Source organism: Heteronotia binoei, chromosome 21, assembly GCF_032191835.1.
Source record: "Heteronotia binoei isolate CCM8104 ecotype False Entrance Well chromosome 21, APGP_CSIRO_Hbin_v1, whole genome shotgun sequence".
NCBI classification, from domain to species: domain Eukaryota; kingdom Metazoa; phylum Chordata; class Lepidosauria; order Squamata; family Gekkonidae; genus Heteronotia; species Heteronotia binoei.
In genome coordinates, this window is record NC_083243.1 from 139473031 (window position 1) to 139492226 (window position 19196).

General features: G+C 42.4%; 1 protein-coding gene across 4 annotated transcripts in view; it reads right to left on the bottom strand.

The window, feature by feature from the left end:
• BMAL1 (basic helix-loop-helix ARNT like 1) overlaps positions 1 to 19196 on the bottom strand; it is a 123395-nt gene that overhangs the window by 23422 nt on the left and 80777 nt on the right. For all 4 annotated transcript variants that reach the window (XM_060262108.1, XM_060262110.1, XM_060262109.1 and 1 more), the window contains 3 exons: positions 11934 to 12040; positions 11511 to 11661; positions 8701 to 8789 (listed from right to left, as the gene is read on the bottom strand). In XM_060262108.1, the coding sequence (XP_060118091.1) occupies positions 8701 to 8789; positions 11511 to 11661; positions 11934 to 12040 (347 nt within the window). The remainder of the gene's footprint in view (positions 1 to 8700; positions 8790 to 11510; positions 11662 to 11933; positions 12041 to 19196) is intronic.

The window sequence follows — 19196 nt, forward strand, 5'->3', positions numbered from 1 at the left end:
GACTCTTGTTTGGATTTCTGTCTCAACTAAATCTTTAACCAAATTTGTAGAGAGCCAACACATATCAATTCTTGACCACGTTTGATGACTGAGAGAGTAGTAAGTAAAATCTTTCGAGTTTGGGTATCTTGTTCTCCATATGTCAAACGGATCCAGTTCTTCTGCTAGCTTCCAAAAGCTTATTGGTAATTGAAGACTTTTGCTTTTAGTATGTTTATGTATTTTTTTGTCCAGTTGTCTGTCAGAAACTGCATTAAAATCTTCTACTATGCAGTATTCCACATATTCCAAATTTGATAACTTAAGGTGTAAATCTTGAAAGAATTTCTCTTGATGATCATTTGGGGCATAAATATTTGCCAGTAGGATTTTTTTTATTATCCACCGTGACTTCCACTAGGAGGATTCTTCCATCTTCAGAAGTGTACTGCAATTGTGGGTTAAATTTATCCTTAACATAAATTGTCACTCCCCTTTTCTTTTTATTCATGTCTGTTGCTGTAAATAAACTGCCAAGTTTCTTATTTCTCAAAAGGTGTTGATCTTTAAAATATGGGTTTCTTGTAAACAAATTATGTCCATTTCCAATTTTGTCAGGTATCTATAGGTCTTCCTCCTTTTAACAGGAGAACCGAGTCCATTCACATTAATAGAAATTATTGATGCCATTATGGAGTTTTCTTATCACTGTATTTTTTATCTTTTTTAGTCTGTAGTTTTTTCGGGTATTTCCGTGGTTCATTTGGATCCTCTTCAACAGAGTTTTCTTCTTCCTCTTCATCATCCTTCTTTTCTTTCCCCTCTTTTTCCTTCACTCTACCAAAAAAATCCTGAGCTTTGAAAATGGAATTTATCCTATACCTGTTTCTCTTCGTAAGTAAAAAGAAGGCCTTATGGCATTAGCCATGTGTAAGGTATTTCTCTTTCTCTCAGGAAGCTTGTCAAGGTTTGATATTCTCTCTTCTTTTGTCTCACTGGCCATGGTACCCCTCTCAAAATTTTCACCATATTTCCAGCTATCATCATTGGTTTGTCTCTTGCTTGCTTCAAAATATCATCTCTGGTCCTCTTTCTTGTAAGTTTCAAGTGAACTTCGCTGGGCAATTTGTTATGTCTTGTAAAGCTTGATAGCACTTGCTTAACTTGATCAAACTCTTCTTCCATCCTTTGAGGAGTCACCTGTAGAATTTCAGCCAAGGCCTCACTTAGTATTTTCTGTAAATCTTCAGTTTTCTTTTCTGGTATATTTTGGAGCCTCAGCATATAGGCAGCTCTATCTATTTCCAATTGCAAGCGTCTGGTTTCATGTATGTTCTGTTCTTTCCCCAGTTGTTTCACCTTTTGTGTATTATCTGTCACCTGGGCATCTAGTCTGGCAGTCAACCCCCGTGCCATTTAAAAATGGCGATCGAGACAGCGAGGCTTGTAGCAATCCAGGATTCGAGGCAGCCGCTGCTATCACCCCCATTCCACTGCTCGAGCTGCTTGCCTTCCGGAACCCCTCCTGGGTCCCAGAATTGAGTCTCCCCTCTGGGGAGACCCCTCCACTGTGAGATTTAGGAGCGGCTCTGGACGCACCAGTCCAAGCTGCTCCTAATGACGGGTTGCCGAAACCGGAAGTCCTGGCTGCTGCGTTTTGCACCAACTGAAGCTTCCAGGCTCGAGCCAAGGGCAGCCCCATGTAGAGGGCATTGCAGTAATCCAATTTTGACGTGACCATGGCATGGATCACTGTCGCCAAGTCTCTGCATTCGAAGTAGGGGACCAACTGCCTTATCAGCTGTAGATAGAAGGCTGATCTGGCAGTTGCTGCCACCTGGGCCTCCATATTTAAAGAGGAATCCAGGAGCACCCCAAAGCTTTTGACCTTGGGCACCGGTGTAAGTGGTGCCCCGTCCAAGGTCGGTAGTAAGACCTCGGTTCCCAGACCGCCATGACTTAGGTACAGGACCTCTTTCTTTGTCGGTTTCAACTTCATTCGATTCAGCTTAAGCCACCCTGCCACAGCTTGAAGTGCCATGGTCAGATCTTCCATGGAGGAATTGGACTGGCTGCCCATCAGTAGATAAAACTGGGTGTCATCCGCATATTGATGACATCCAAGCCCAAACCTCTGGGCGATCTGGACAAGTGGGTGCATGTAGATGTTGAACAACATTGGGGATAGAACTGCCCCTTGTGGTACACCACACACAAGTGGGTGCCAACGGGACAGTTCCTCCCCTATCGCCTCCCTTTGTCCCCAACCCTGAAGGAAAAAGGAGAGCCACTGTAAGGCCAACACCCGTATCCCAGCGTTGGCAAGGCGGCAGGTCAGCAACTGATGATCGACCGTGTCAAACGCGGTCAATAGATCTAGAAGCATCAGTACTGCCTAGCCACTTCTATCCAGATGCCTCTGGAGATCATCCATGAGAGCAACCAGAACCATCTCCATTCCATGGTCCGGGCGGAACCCAGATTGGAAAGGGTTCAGTACGGAAGCGTCATTCAGAAAGCTCTGTAACTGCACCGCGACTGCCCTCTCGATAATCTTGCCCAAAAAAGGCAAGTTTGACATCGGCCGGTAATTTGCCAATATGGCCGGGTTCAAAGATGGTTTCTTTAAGAGGGGGAGGACAACTGCCTCTTTAAGAGGCTGAAGGAAGGTCCCTTCAGATAGGGACCAATTTACAATTTCCCTCAGGGGACCCGAAGTTCATCTCGGCTAGCCTTTATAAGTCAGGACGGACATGGGCGAAGACTACAAGTAGTCGGACGTACAGTAGAGTGTGTACTGTCAACTTCCTCCAGGCCGAGTGGAGTGAAGTAATCCAAAACCTGACTAGAAGACGTACACAGAGGCTCAAGTTCCTTTAATGTCTCAAGAGTGGCTGGGAGGTCGCAGCGGAGCAACATGACCTAATCTGCGAAAAAACTCGCAAAAGCCTCGCAGCCGACGTCCAATTCCCTAACATTTTCATTATCCTGTGGAAGGGTAGTTAGTGACTGAATTGTTCTAAAAAACTGTGCTGGGTGTGAGTTCGCAGATGCAATCATGACTGTAAGATGAGCTCTCAGCAGCCTTGACTGCCATCCAATAAATGACCTATATGATGTTCTTGTCACTTCATCGCGGGCACGCCACCATTGCCTCTCTAGCCGACTCAGCCCGTTTCATCAGCCATAGCTCTGGGGTATGCCACGACGCCAGCTTTGAATGGGGAAGGAGAGGGTGCCTGGGAGCGATCTCCTCAATGGCCGTGGAAAGCCGGTTGTGCCAGGTCTCCACCAGTTCATTGAGAGAATCGCCAGGGGGCCAAGGGTCTCGCAAAGCCATCTGAAGCTGCATGGGGTCCATTTGGCTCCGCGAGCAAGCTAAAATACGCTTGCCACCCAAACAGGGTTTGAGTGAACTATTCTCCCGGGCCTTCAAGGCATAGTGGTCCGACCATGGCATCGCATCAGCAGTAATTCGGTCTACTGTCACTCCTGCCACAAAGACCAAGTCCAGCATGTAGCCAGCCTGGTGCATGGGAGTTGTTACATATTGAGAGAGTCCCAGTGCCACCATGGATGACACCAGGTCCGTCGCCTGAGTGGAGCCTGCATCATCAGCATGAATGCTCAAGTCACCCAAAACGAAAAGCCTTGGGAGCTCCAACGTCCAATCTGCTACAGCCTCCAGAAGGGATGGTATGGCGCTGGTTGGTGCACTGGGTGGTCGATACACCAGCCAGACAGCCAAACTTTCTTCCACATCATACACCATGCCGACATATTCAATGACTGTGATCTTTGGAGACGGAAGTGCCCGGAAGGAGTAAGCCTCCCGAATGAATGTCACCACCCCTCCCCCCCCCCACTCGCTAGTCCATGATTGGTGAAGGACCGAGAAACCAGGTGGAGCTAACTGGGAGAGAGCAACTGTCTCCCCATCTCGCACCCAGGTCTCGGTCACGCAAGTCAGGTCCGTGTTCTGCTCTAGCAGAAAGTCCCGAAGGACAGAGGTCTTATTATTAATAGACCTGGCATTACACAACACCAATGTCGGAGGCAGGTGCTTCCACTTGGCCCCACCATCTGCAACTGTTGGAATGGGACGCAGGCTGGAAGGAGGCTGGGCTTTCTGATATCTCAGACTCCTTCCCTTAGATCTATGCCTGTTTCTACCACTGTACTTTCCCCTCCCCAGGAGCACCAGAATCCCCAGCCCATTCATCTCTTCGTCTGATGGTCTCTGCAGCACCTCAGACCAAGCAAGTTATGGCGATAGCAGCAGATGCAGAGAAATACAGAGAAAGCCCCAAACTGTACCTGGTATCCCTCTAACTTGGCGGTAACTGTCAACAATAACAATGCCTTACTAACCTGTTATGCCTAACCCAGTGTTCTAGTAAATTAAATTAATCTCTATTTACTAAATTTATAAAACCCTCGATAGTGCAATTTAATCAAAACCACTAATTAGTACTCTCAACTAACGCCCAATTAATCATCAACCTCTAATATTTAATTTAGCAGCCAATTTCTCTTAAGAAAGAGAGGGAAGGGAAAGAGAAGGGGAAGGGGAGAAAATGGGGAAGGGGTAGAGGCACAGGCCAATTTCCTACCTACTAAATTAATTAAACTTTCACTATTGCCAATCAGATTTAAATTAATCAATTAGTACTACAAATAAATAACTCTTAATTTAAATAAACTAAACTCCAGTAATTAATTTAGTAGCCAATACAGTAGCGTCAATTAATCATTAGTTCTAAGTAGACTAAATTAAATAAATTCATTGTCCTATGCAATTTACATTTAAAATTTGATTGCAGTTACAGTTCATCCGGTTAGCAGCAGTTTGTTAAAAAGCAGAGATTAATATGCAAACCCAGCTTCGTGGCAATTGATTAAGATAGAGGCTGGGATTAAAACAACAGAGTCTTCCAAAGTGCGAAGGTGTAAAGTGCATGAAGTATAAAGTACAGTCTGGGTGCAAAAGGCAGATTTTCCAAGTAGTTGATGAAGGAAGATTGTAGCAGTTTGTTAAGCCACAGTTCGTCCGGCTACAACTTGTCCATATCAAATGAGTGCCTTCCGCTCTCATGCGCCTCCGCACGGCCCGGCACAGCTCCATGACCAGCTGGTCAGCCTCCTGCCTGCCTGCAGCCCCAGGAGGTTTTGAGGGGGCTCCGAGGGAGAGAAGACTCATCCAAAGCTCCTCTCCGCCGTTCTCATGGGGTCCGATGGCAATGAGGCTCACCACGACCAGCAGCTGAAAACTGGGTCTGAGCTGCAAGATGGCTGCGGCAGGACTAAGCTGCACCGCCGAGAGGAACTCACTGGACGAACCGTCCTGTATGGCTGCCGCTCTTCTCTCGTGGCCCGAGCACATCCGTAGTTGACGCTGCGGCTTCAGCAGTCCTGGGCAACCGAGGCAGGCCGACGCTGTAGTGGTGAGCCTCCGGCTCGCTTCCAGTCTCAGCTTTTGGAGGTGCAGTGGTCTATACTAATTTTGCTTTGCACCACACTGCCATATCGCCGCATTTGTTGTTTTCCTTGCTTATCGGCCTCCTTATCAGCCTCTAGACTAGAGGGAAGGAGACGTACCGTTTCCTTTTCTAGAAGGCCTTCTAGGGCCAATTGCACACTCTCAGCCCAACCTACTTCACAGGATTGTTATAAGGATAAAATGGAGAAGAAAATGATGTAAGCCACTTTGGGCCCCCACTGGGGAAAAAAGTGGGGTATAAATGAATAAAATACATAAAATACATAATATAATGCTTTACTGCAGATATGTCCAACAGGTAGATCGCGATCTACCAGTAGATCGCGGAGGGGTCAGAGGTAGATCACCAACCCCACTTGGTCTCATGGTTTGCTGGACAGGTATTTGGGGTTTTTTTTGATGATTGTTTGGTATGGTGGTATTTGATTATTGGTGCCAGTATGATGAATTCTTATTTTTACTTTCAGAACTTCATGTGTGGTTTTGGCATCATCGAGGTCTTCAGTTCCTGTTGCTCTTTAATACTTTGGGACAGTGACAGTTTTGGACCAGATTCAGCCAGTGTTAACTTAGCACCCCAGCCACCCCAGTAAAACAAAGAAGAGCAAAACCTACCACTTCCATGATGAATGGGAAATGGACTACTTCTTCATCATGATGAAAGACAAGTGTTGTTGTCTACTTTGTAACACCACTGTATCCTTGCCCAAAAAGGGTAATCTGGAGCGTCATTATAAGGCTCTGCATAGCAATGTTGGATGCTGATTTTCCACCCAAAAGTGAAATTCGTAAACTGAAGCTCAAAGAACTTAAATCTAAATTGGCTGCACAGCAACAGTTGTAAAAGGTCAGGAAATATTCAGCTCTTTCCATTCTTTTGTGACAAAGTGTAATCTTCCATTGCATAAACTTGTTTCCATCACTACTGATGGAGCAAGAGCAATGACAGGTGAGGTTAACGGTTTCATAGGCATCACAGCATGACGACTTTCCAGATTTCCTTTCTTACCACTGCATCATTCACCAGCAAGTTTTGGCAAGCAAGAGACTCAATACAAAGACTGTCATGGACATCACTTTCAAAATTGTAAATTCAGTTCGTGGAAGATCACTTCAAAGACGGCTTTTCAATCCTACTCTTGATGAAGCGGCAGCGGAAATCATTTTGCACACAGATGTAAGGTAGCTAAGTAGGCACAAATTTCTGCAAAGATCTCATGATTTGCTGAATGAAATAAGAAGGTTTTTGAAGTAGACGGGAGATGACAAAGCAGAGTTGGAAGATGAGGAGTGGTTATGTGATCTGGCATTTCTCGCTGACTTTACAGGCGAACTAAGTGATATGAACATTGAACTACAAGGTAAAAACAAATGCATTGGCGAGATGATGAGTACAGTTGCATCCTACAAGAGTAAATTTGAGCTAATGACGACTGACCTTGCAAACAACACTTTTGATCATTTTCCTAATACACAGGACCATAAATTTTGTTTTTCAGAACAAGAAGTATGTGACAAATCTGCTCTGTTATCCAGGAATCCGAAAAAAGATTCTGTGACTTCCAAAGAATTGAAAAAGTTGTGGAGTACTTGTCATACCCATTCAAAGCAGATATGGACATTAAGGAAACTGCAGCTGCTATCAGTAAAAATTACTCATTGAACAAGGCATCTCTTGAAAACAAAATAGTAACCCTTAAAAATGACATTTTTCTCAAGACCCGTGCTGAGCAAGAATCATTTTTGAAGCTACTGCCTAGAGAGAAATTTCCCAACTTGAGAAGATGCAGTGAAGCTGTACCCTCCTGTTTCGGTTCAACTTATTTGTGTGAATCTGCGTTTTCCCATCTGAAAATGACAAAGAGTACACAGCGTTCCAACATGACAGATGAACATCTCCAGGATTCCCTGAGATTGGCTCTCACGCAATATTCACCCAACTTCAAAAAGCTGGGGCATGATATGCAGGCTCAGACGTCTCACTAATTAGCAAGAGCGAAGTTGCACAAGATCAGCCTGGATCAATACTTGACCTACATTTAACACAAATTACTCAATAAAAGTTAAAGAAAGTTATAACAATAAAAATTTAAGAAAAACTGTTTGCTGTTCTTCCTGGATCTTCGTCTCTCTGTTTTGTTTTTGCTTATTTCGCTTACCAGTATATGGCAGAAGGTGCATTGTAAATGTGGGGGAGGGGTGGCGGAATCCAACTTTGGAGGGTTAAAATCTAATTTGAAACTAATTTGAAACTTAATTTTCATGGTGGTAGATCACCAGCACTTTTGTCCGGAAAAAATAGATCACGACCTGTTCAAAGTTGGACATGCCTGCTTTACTGCACCATTCTTTTACTTGTAATCTTATATGTACTATACTGTTTTAGTGCATTGTTTTTTTAAATTTTGTATTCCACTTTTATTGCATTTTTATTTTATATAGTTCTTATTGCATAGTTTTTAACGATATAATCAACAAATATAAGTGAGAAAGGCAAACTATAAATACAGTAAGTAAATAAATGAGAAATAATGCATGCCTGGACTAGAACTAGATAAATTTAGTCTTGGAAAATATTTAAAAAGGTAGCTGAACAGCTGGTGCAGTTTACATTGGAATCCAAAGTGGGGGAACTTTTTCATGTTAGTACAAGGAAATGTTGATTTTCCAACTCTGCTTTCTTTCCAGAAGAGATGACTATAATTTATATAGCAGGAGTGGCCAACGGTAGCTCTCCAGATGTTTTTTGCCTACAACTCCCATCAGCCCCAGCCAGCATGGCCAATGGCTGGGGCTGATGGGAGCTGTAGGCAAAAACATCTGCAGAGCTACCGTTGGTCACCCCTGCTATATAGCACATTTGCGAGTCCAAAGTACTAAATATACCCTCAAAATTCCCAAATGATGATATAATATTATCCTCATATTGTACAAGGAAAGCTGAGAGATTTGCCTAAGGTAATGCTGATGAATTAATAATACAGGGCAAATACTTCTTAACTTGTAGCTTACTCTTTTAGCCACTATATTACCCTAGCTGCATAAACACTCTCTTTGGAGCAGGAACTAGTTCATATATCACTATGCAGAGTGAAATGCTCTTGTCATTTACAAAGTTCTTTTATCTCATCTAGAAGTACCAAGACGCCACTATCTGTAGTGCAACATCAACTTGGCAGAAGACAGTGCAAAAATAATTTTATAAAAATGTTCTCATTTACCTTCTCCAGCCTGGAGTACACTGTCCATGCTGTGCGGTGAAGCTGCAAGCTGTGGAAAAGTTGCATCTCCACCATCAAGTACATTGGTACTGGTGGTTCAAAGAAACAGAAGGAGAAATGAAACATCCACCTGAATGTGCCTAGTTAAACAAACTTATTGCAGACATGCTTCCCCTTTTCATATCACTGGGGTGGATCCAACCATATTTTCTGCTTTGAAAAAAGCCAAAACCCCTCTGACCAGCCAAAAAGATTATGCTGGGGTTCATGGGACTTATATGAACAAATGCCACATGGGACAGGGGTCATAGTAATGAGTGGAATTGGACAAAATTGAGTAAAAAAGTTGGCTGGATCCACCACCATGGAAATGATTGCAATGAATAAGACATAAAGGAATTACATATTTTAGATTAAAACCTTTAGAATCAGAACAAATATTACAGAAAAGCAGGGAAGTAAAAGTCATGCACAAGTAATGCAACATTTGCTATTTCTGTTATGATATACATAGTAGAACTCACAGATCTTATTTCTGGCATGGTTCACAACTCAGATCTCAGCAGGGCTGAGATCTATGGGCCCTGCTTAGAAATTACAGTGCAACAGGAAAAGAAGAGATGCCATTTAATCATGTTTCAACTTTCCCACTTCTACTTATGACTTGAACTGATCCTGAGATTCTAGATTAATACCTGGTTAGCTACTGGGTATGTCCCATTGACCAAATCCAATTTAATTGGAGTACTATCAAAATTGGGCACACCAACAGAAGTAGTTGCCATTTCTAGCCCTATAGTAACTACAAAGGAAAAGATTTTTGTCACCAAGTTGAATATTCCTTCTTGAATCCTGCTCTCCAATGGTGGTACATGTAGTCTGGATTAAGCATGTTAATTTGTTTAGGGTTTTTGGATACAGAAAATCCTACTTTAATGTAGACATTAAGACAAGATGCCTTTTTGGCTCAACTTTATAACGATTTGACTAAATGTACTTCATAAAATGCATTCTCTGACATGAGTGAACTCTTTTTAAAAAAAAATCTAAAATCTTGTTCATATTTCAATATTCCAAACACCATATTTAGTACCCAGAGCAGTAAGCCAAGTCATACCTCTGCATCTATAGAAACAGCTGATCAAACACTTTCTATGTATGAGGATAATCACAAACCGTAAGACAATACTCTTGTTCTTCATTGCTGACTACATGAGAATGTGAGGATTTTCCTGATAAAAGCATTTTATGCTTTTGCATGGATGATTATTATCTTAATAAGTTACATTTATTAATTTTATTTTACAAACTTAGAGAGTATCCCCTGTTTTGTACATCAGTGCTTTATGTCAACCCTGAGAAAAAACACAAATGGTATTTGGGGTTTATTTACTATCCCAAGCTACATTCCAATGGTATTACAAAGAAATCAACGACCCACCAACCTATTTAGGGTGGCAGGAATAAGTGTTTTTCGCATCACCAAAAGTCTGAAAATAAGGTGAAATGTTTGAGTAGATTTTTTCCAGTCCTTAAAAACTGAATGCCTCACATCTGTTAAGTTCCTTTATGAAGCTATTAGTTTTATTTTTAAATTTGAAACAAGAACTATTTTTGGAACAAAAGATATCAGAAAGTCAACATAAACATGCGGAGCCTCAACCAATTCCGCAGGGCCTGCAAGACCACCCTTTTCAGGATGCCCTTTGCAGACTGCTGATTGAAGGATTGATGAGTTCATCTAAGTAACTCTTGCCATCATGCTAACCGACAGAATAGCACCAGAAATGCCTATTGTTATTGCCAATTTATGTTAATTCTAAATTAGAATGGTTTTAAGACTAATGTTGATTTTAAAGTTTTGTACAAATTACTGTATGGACATGTTGTTAGCCGCCCTGAGCCTGCCTTGGCGGGGAGGGCGGGATATAAATAAAATTTTATTATTATTATTATTATTATTATTATTATTATTATTATTATTATTAACTATCATTTTTAAATGTTTTTATATCTTAATGTAATTTTATTTCCATGTTATCTTCATGAACATGTAAGCCCCCCTGAGCCTGCTTTCGCGGGGAGGGTGGGATATAAATTTAATAAAATAAATAAAATTAAATAAATTTTTGTTCGCACTGGACAACCATTTGGAACTATAAATTTTTACAGGAAAACATCAAAGATTACAAACTGTAAATGCATTTTGCCCTGGGGTAGTTTTCTACCCGGAGCATAATATTCCCCCATGCTGAGGCAAATGTTCTCTGGTCCTCTGTGCCATCCTAATTGCACTTAGAATCACTTCATTTCTTCTCTGAACAAGTTTTCCTTTCCAAAGCCCTATTCTTTACTCCAGTATGCTATACTGGCTGAAGTGAAAAAACACCCAAAATGACAAAATCAATATTCAGAGGATTTCTTGACAGTCCAGTACTTTTTCTTTACTCTAAGTTGCAGGGCTTTTTTTGAGCAGGAACACAGTTCCGGCTGGCTTGGCAGCAGAGGGTGTGGCCTAATATGCAAATAAGTTCCTGCTGGGCTTTTTATACAAAAAAGCGTTGTGTGAAACAATGGTGATGTCAGGGGGTAAGACCTAATATGCACATGAGTTCCTGCTGGGCTTTTTCTACAAAAAAAAGCCCTGGTAAGTTGTTTATTTATGTGCCATAATAATGTCCTAAAAGGAAAAAGTTGTAGATCCACTTCTTTATGCATTTTTTTTTGGGGGGGGGGATGCAACTTGGGAGGAATTTCACCCCAGAAAACTGGTATATGATTAAAGGTCCAAGTACACCAAGAACACTTACGAAACCACTGTGTTAGTTGAGACAATGTATTCTACTTCTTTGGTCCATGGGTTCATGAAACTGAACCAACAACTCCTCAGTGTAATAAAAGATCCATCTTTGACTTTAAACTTGTAACAATTAGTAGTAATTTTTTCTCTCGTCTGTAAAACTGAAAGAGGAGAAGAAAAAAGTCAATAAATCTATGTGGTTTCCTTATAGTCATGATAACTATAATCTAGGTTTGCATGTAAATTCATTTCTACGCCTTCATAGTGTGGCAAACTTGCAATACTACTGTTAATATTAAAATATTAATGTAGGGTTTTTCCATATTCAGTCTATATACAGAATTTTAACCCAACCAAAATTGCCTTAAGAAAAAACCACACACATTGAAAATTACTTTATTCATAGTAATCGTTTTTTGATGAAACATGTTACCTTGTCGATGACATTCTGCCAGATGTCCTATATCATCTTGATGAAAGTATTCATAACATGAAGTACCTAGAAGTTCCTGTGGTAGGTATGCCAAAATGGCAGTTGCCCTAAAATATAAAAAAGCTGTTGAGCTTTTTGATAGCTTAAAACTATACAATTATTCAACTATAAAAGAAATAAGTAAGCACGGCCAACTCCTGTGCTTTTAAAAGCCCAGCAGGCCCAGCTTTTCCTTGCTAGATTCTGCAGATCAAGCTGCCAATAAAGAAGCAGGGTCAACAGCAGCTGTACTTATATAACATAGTAAAAGCTTTGTTATCCAGAACAGCCAGTTAACCCACCTCACCCAGAGGACAATCTCCCTCCTCCCCTCCCAGTCACCATAGCCCTGTGTTGTCAGGCACATGCATGTCCCACTCTCCACCCCTCAGCCAGCCAGCTTAATGTCTCCAGCAACTACTAGGCTTCTGACAGCCAGTGCTGCCAGCTGACATCATCTTCAGGTGCCTCCTTTCCTCTCAGTCAGCCTTGTGATGCTAGGAGTCAGCTGTGCTAGAGGGCCCCCAGAATGAACTTCTTGTCTGCCCACTGCATGCAACAATTTGGGGTGTGGAGGCTTCTTCCAGACATGGAGACTGTTGTCATGGTATTCCCCATGAGATGGGGTTTGGTTGCTGTGGATTCCTCTTGGTAGAGGCCAAAGCAAAGCAATATACCTGAGTATCTGGCACATTTGGTTAACTGATAAGCACCTCCTCATGAATGCCGGATTACAAAGCTTTTGCTGTATAAACTAAGTTTTTACTGTGTATGTGTTACACATTCCACATTTCATTCAATTTTAAAACACATCAGATCTAAAAATACAATTAATGTGGCACAAAAGATGGCTTGTACTCCATAATTTCAGCTCTACCTGTAACACCTCCCAATATGTCTTTTTGACAATCCCAGCCATGTTTATTACAGCCTCAATTATATTGTGAGACACATTGTCCTGTTAATTTTCACTGTCAATTGTGGAGGAATGACTGATTGATCTAGCTAATGTGAATGACAGAATGTATATTCTACAGAAATGAGTTTTTTAGCTCACACTCCTGTCCATTTGTACACAGAACATCTACTATGAATCAAGCTCTATGTAAATAGGCCCTACTCACTTAGCTTTTTGTGATACATTAGACATGCCTGTTCACATACAAATGTGTATGTGTAGGCACTCATTTTAATTTAATTTTAATTTGCAATTTATACCCCACCCTATCCTGCAAAGGGGCTCAGGGTGGCTTACAACATTAAAACATTACAATAACAATGAGGCATATCAAAATTAAGCTCTCTCATAAATATAATACATATACATTAAATCAAAAAGACCATATTTCAGACGATTGGCACAGCCTGAGACCACAATTCAAACAATTGGTACAGCTTCAGATAATAGGCACAGTTTAGGACCATAATCCAGACAATTGGCACAGTTTAAGAAGAAGAAGAAGAAGATATTGGATTTATATCCCGCCCTCCACTCCGAAGAGTCTCAGAGCGGCTCACAATCTCCTTTACCTTCCTCCCCCACAACAGACACCCTGTGAGGTGGGTGGGGCTGGAGAGGGCTCTCACAGCAGCTGCCCTTTCAAGGACAACCTCTGCCAGAGTTATGGCTGACCCAAGGCCATGCTAGCAGGTGCAAGTGGAGGAGTGGGGAATCAAACCCGGTTCTCCCAGATAAGAGTCCGCACACTTAACCACTACACCAAACTGGCTCTCCTAGATAAGCACCTAGATAGTAAGGTGCTGGGGAAGTGAAGATTTCAGAGGATGCCTGTTAGATCAATTAAAGCCTGGTGGAAGAGCTCCATCTTACAGCCTCTGTGAAACTTAGGTAAGTTCTGCAGGGCCCGGATCTCCAGTGAGAGCTCATTCCACCAGGTAGGGGCCTGGGCTGAAAAGATCCTGGCCCTTGTTGAGGCCAATTGGGCATCCTTAGGACCAGGGATCATGAGAAGATGTTGTGTGGATAATCTCAAAGCCCATGGGGACTCGTATGGGGAGAGGTGGTCCTGAAGATATGCAGGCCCCAGGCCATAGAGGGTCTTAAAAGTAAGGACAAACACCTTCCACGGATCCAGTAATCAATGGGAAGCCAGTGCAGTTTGTGCAGCACTGGATGCATCTGCACCCGTATAGGGCTCGATGTTAATAACCGGGCTGCTGCGTTCTGTACCCACTGGAGTTTCCGGAACAAGGTCAAGGGCGGCCCCATGTAGACAGTTACAATAGTCTAATATGAAAGTGACGATTGTATGAATCACAGGGGGCAAGGTAGGGGGCCAACTGTTGGGCCCTCCTCAGATGGAAAAAGGCCCTTGCATTGGTGGCAAACTGGGAAAACGCAGATTCACACAAATAAGTTGAACCGAAACAGAAGTGTACAGCTTCACTGCATCTTCTCAAATTAGGAAATTTGTCTCTAGGCAGATTTCTGTCATGTACTTCTTGTTCTGAAAAACAAAATTTGGATATTGTCCCAGATGGTCCTGCGTATTAGGAAAATGATCAAAAGTGTTGTTTGCATGGTCAGTCATCATTAGCTCAAATTTACTCTTGTAGGATGCAACTGTACTCATCATCTCGCCATTGCATTTGTTTTTACCTTGTAGTTCAATGTTCATATCACTTAGTTCGCCTGTAAAGTCAGCGAGAAATGCCAGATCACATAACCACTCCTCATCTTCCAACTCTGCTTTGTCATCTCCCGTCTACTTCAAAAACCTTCTTATTTCATTCAGCAAATCATGAGATCTTTGCAGAAATTTGTGCCTACTTAGCTACCTTACATCTGTGTGCAAAATGATTTCCGCTGCCGCTTCATCAAGAGTAGGATTGAAAAGCCGTCTTTGAAGTGATCTTCCACGAACTGAATTTACAATTTTGAAAATGATGTCCATGACAGTCTTTGTATTGAGTCTCTTGCTTGCCAAAACTTGCTGGTGAATGATGCAGTGGTAAGAAAGGAAATCTGGAAAGTTGTCATGCTGTCTACAGAGGCCTATGAAACCGTTAACCTCACCTGTCATTGCTCTTGCTCCATCAGTAGTGAGGGAAACAAGTTTATGCAATGGAAGATTACACTTTGTCACAAAAGAATGGAAAGAGCTGAATATTTCCTGACCTTTTACAACTGTTGCTGTGCAGCCAATTTAGATTTAAGTTCTTTGAGCTTCAGTTTACAAATTTCACTTTTGGGTAGAAAATCAGCACCAAACATTGCTATGCAGAGCCTTATAATGACGCTCCAGATTACCCTTTTTGGGCAAGGATACAGCACTGTTACAAAGTAGACAACAACACTTGTCTTTCACCATGATGAAGAAGTAGTCCATTTCCCATTCATCATGGAAGTGGTAGGTTTTGCTCTTCTTTGGAACACTCATCTTCGTTTTACTGGGGTGGCTGGGGTGCTAAGTTAACACTGGCTGAATCTGGTCCAAAACTGTCACTGTCCCAAAGTATTAAAGATCAACAGGAACTGAAGACCTCTGGATGATGCCAAAACCACACATGCAGTTCTAAAAATAAAAATAAGAATTCATCATACTGGCACCAATAATCAAATACCACCACACCAAACAATCATCAAAAACCCCCCAAACACCTGTCCAGCAAACCATGAGACCAAGTGGGGTTGGTGATCTACCTCTGACTCCTCTGTGATCTACTGGTAGATTGCGATCTACCTGTTGGGCATACCAGCACTAAGGTGACTAGCACCATCTCTGTCCCATGGGAAGGGCGAAAGCCAGACGGGAAAGGGTCCAGGATGTCAGTTTCCTCCAAGAAAGCCTGGAGCTGTGTTGCCATCACCTTCTCCACTACCTTACCCAGGAACAGTAAGTTCGATACTCGGTGGTAGTTAGTAAGGACCGTTTGGTCCAAAGATGGTTTTCTTCAGGAGAGGGTGAACCACTACCTCCTTCAAAGTCCCTGGGAACATTCCTGAAAACAAGGATGTGTTAACAATCTCATGCAGGGGAGTCCCGGCTTCTTCACCACTGGATGATGGGCAGGAATCAAGAGGACAAATGGTCAGTTTCACAGTCACTAGGATCTTGTCAACCTCCTCCTGAGAGAGCAGGCTGAAGTGGTCCAAAATCGGACCCAAAGATGAACAAAGGGCCTCCGGTTCACATATTGTATCAAACATGGCTGGGAGGTCACGGCAAGTGATGAGATTTTATCTGCAAAGTGGGTCGCTAAAGCCTCACAGCCAATAGCCAATTCTCTAGAATTTGGAATGCCCTGAGGCAAAGAAGTCAAAGACCGAATTAATCTAAATAACTGGGCTGGGCGCAATTTTGCAGATGCAATGGAGGCTGCATAGAACTCTTTCTTCATGGCCTTCATGGCCATCTCATAGGTCTGAAAAAAGGACCTAAAAGATGCTCTTGTAGTCTTGTCACAAACTCTTCGCCACACTCTCTCTAGCCATCTTAGTTCTCGCTTCATTTATCTCAGCTCCACGGAATACCAAGATGCTAAATGCAATCATCAATGCTAAATGGTGTAAATACAGCCCCAGAACTAAAGCCTTACATTGATGTAAGGTGTGGGAACCAGCCTTTACTAATATAGTAACTAATGTTACTACAGAACAATATAGGAGTCCAGTAGCACCTTTAAGATCAACAAAGTTTTATTCAGAATGTAAGCTTTCGTATGCATGCATACTTCTTCAGACAAGGAATGTGGTACAGTGAGCAGAGCTACATATGGCTGGTGGGCAGTGGTTTAGAGTGCAAAATGGTACCAAGTTAAAATCCAATGGCAAAATAGTGTAATTGACAAATTGAAAGAACATTTGGTCTGGATAGCATTTTTGAGGGAAACCAATAAAAGCTGTCTGTTAATTGCCCTATTGCTAGCAAGTAGGGTTAAACTAAGCAATGACTGTGCTATGGAGCAGATGGTCTCAGAACCTACCAGGGGTGGAGCGATCCTGGATTTGGTCCTAAGTAATGCCCAAGACTTGGTGAGAGATGTAAAAGTGATTGCGCTACTTGGGAGCAGTGACCATAATGTTATTGATTTCACCGTTTGTATAAATAGGGAGTTGTCCAAAAAGACCGCCACAACCACGTTTAACTTTAAAAGGGGTAAATACACTGTGATGAGGAGGCATGTGAGGAGGAAACTGAAAGAAAAGGTACATACGGTCAAAACCCTTGGGGAAGCCTGGAGACTATTTAAAACTATAATCCTAGAAGCTCAGATAAAATACATACCACAAGTTAGGAAAGGCACAATCAGGTATAAGAGAAGGCCTGCATGGTTAACAAACAAAGTAATGGAAGCTGTAAAAGGTAAGAAGGAGTCCTTTAAGCGGTGGAAAACCAGTCCAAGTGAGATTAGTAAAAGGGAACACAGGCTGTGGCAAATCAAATGCAAGACTGTGATCAGGCAGGCAAAAAGGGACTATGAGGAGCATATTGCAAAAAACATAAAGACCAACAATAAAAATTTCTTCAAATATATTAGAAGTAGGAAACCAGCCAGAGAGGCAGTGGGGCCCTTGGATGACCATGGGGTAAAAGGATTACTGAAAGAGGATAGGGAAATGGCTGAGAAGCTAAATGAATTTTTTGCCTCCGTCTTCACTGTGGAAGATGAGAACTTTTTGCCCGCCCCAGAACCACTAATTTTGGAAGGGGTGTTGAAAGACCTGAGTCAGATTGAGGTGACAAAAGAGGAGGTCCTACAACTGATAGACAAATTAAAAACTAATAAGTCACTGGGCCCGGATGGCATACATCCGAGAGTTCTGAAAGAACTCAACGTTGAACTTGTGGATCTTCTAACAAAAATCTGTAATCTTTCATTGAAATCTGCCTCCGTTCCTGAGGACTGGAAGGTAGCAAATGTCACCCCCATCTTTAAAAAGGGTTCCAGAGGGAATCCGGGAAATTACAGGCCAGTCAGTCTGACTTCAATACCGGGAAAGTTGGTAGAAAGCATTATCAAGGACAGAATGAGTAGGCACATTGATGAACACGGGTTATTGAGGAAGACTCAGCATGGGTTCTGTAGGGGAAGATCTTGCCTCACTAACCTGTTACATTTCTTTGAGGGGGTGAACAAACATGTGGACAAAGGAGACCCGATAGATGTTGTTTACCTTGACTTCCAGAAAGCTTTTGATAAAGTTCCTCATCAAAGGCTCCTTAGAAAGCTTGAGAGTCATGGAGTAAAAGGACAGGTCCTCTTGTGGATCAAAAACTGGCTGAGTAATAGGAAGCAGAGAGTGAGTATAAATGGGCAGTCTTCTCAGTGGAGGACGGTAAGCAGTGGGGTGCCGCAGGGCTCGGTACTGGGTCTCATGCTCTTTAACTTGTTCATAAATGATTTAGAGTTGGGAGTGAGCAGTGAAGTGGCCAAGTTTGTGGATGACACTAAATTGTTCAGGGTAGTGAGAACCAGCGAGGATTGTGAGGAACTCCAAAAGGATCTGTTGAGGCTGGGTGAGTGGGTGTCAACGTGGCAGATGCGGTTCAATGTGGCCAAGTGCAAAGTAATGCACATTGGGGCCAAGAATCCCAGCTACAAATACAAGTTGATGGGGTGTGAACTGGCAGAGACTGACCAAGAGAGAGATCTTGGGGTCGTGGTAGATAACTCACTGAAAATGTCAAGACAGTGTGCGTTTGCAATAAAAAAGGCCAATGCCATGCTGGGAATTATTAGGAAGGGAATTGAAAACAAATCAGCCAGTATCATAATGCTCCTGTATAAATCGATGGTGCGGTCTCATTTGGAGTACTGTGTGCAGTTCTGGTCACCGCACCTCAAAAAGGATATTATAGCATTGGAGAAAGTCCAGAGAAGGGCAGCTAGAATGATTAAAGGGCTGGAGCACTTTCCCTATGAAGAAAGGTTGAAACGCTTGGGACTCTTTAGCTTGGAGAAACGTCGACTGCGGGGTGACATGATAGAGGTTTACAAGATAATGCATGGGACGGAGAAAGTAGAGAAAGAAGTACTTTTCTCCCTTTCTCACAATACAAGAACTCGTGGGCATTCGATGAAATTGCTGCGCAGACAGGTTAAAACGGATAAAAGGAAGTACTTCTTCACCCAAAGGGTGATTAACATGTGGAATTCACTGCCACAGGAGGTGGTGGCGGCCACAAGTATAGCCACCTTCAAGAGGGGTTTAGATAAAAATATGGAGCACAGGTCCATCAGTGGCTATTAGCCACAGTG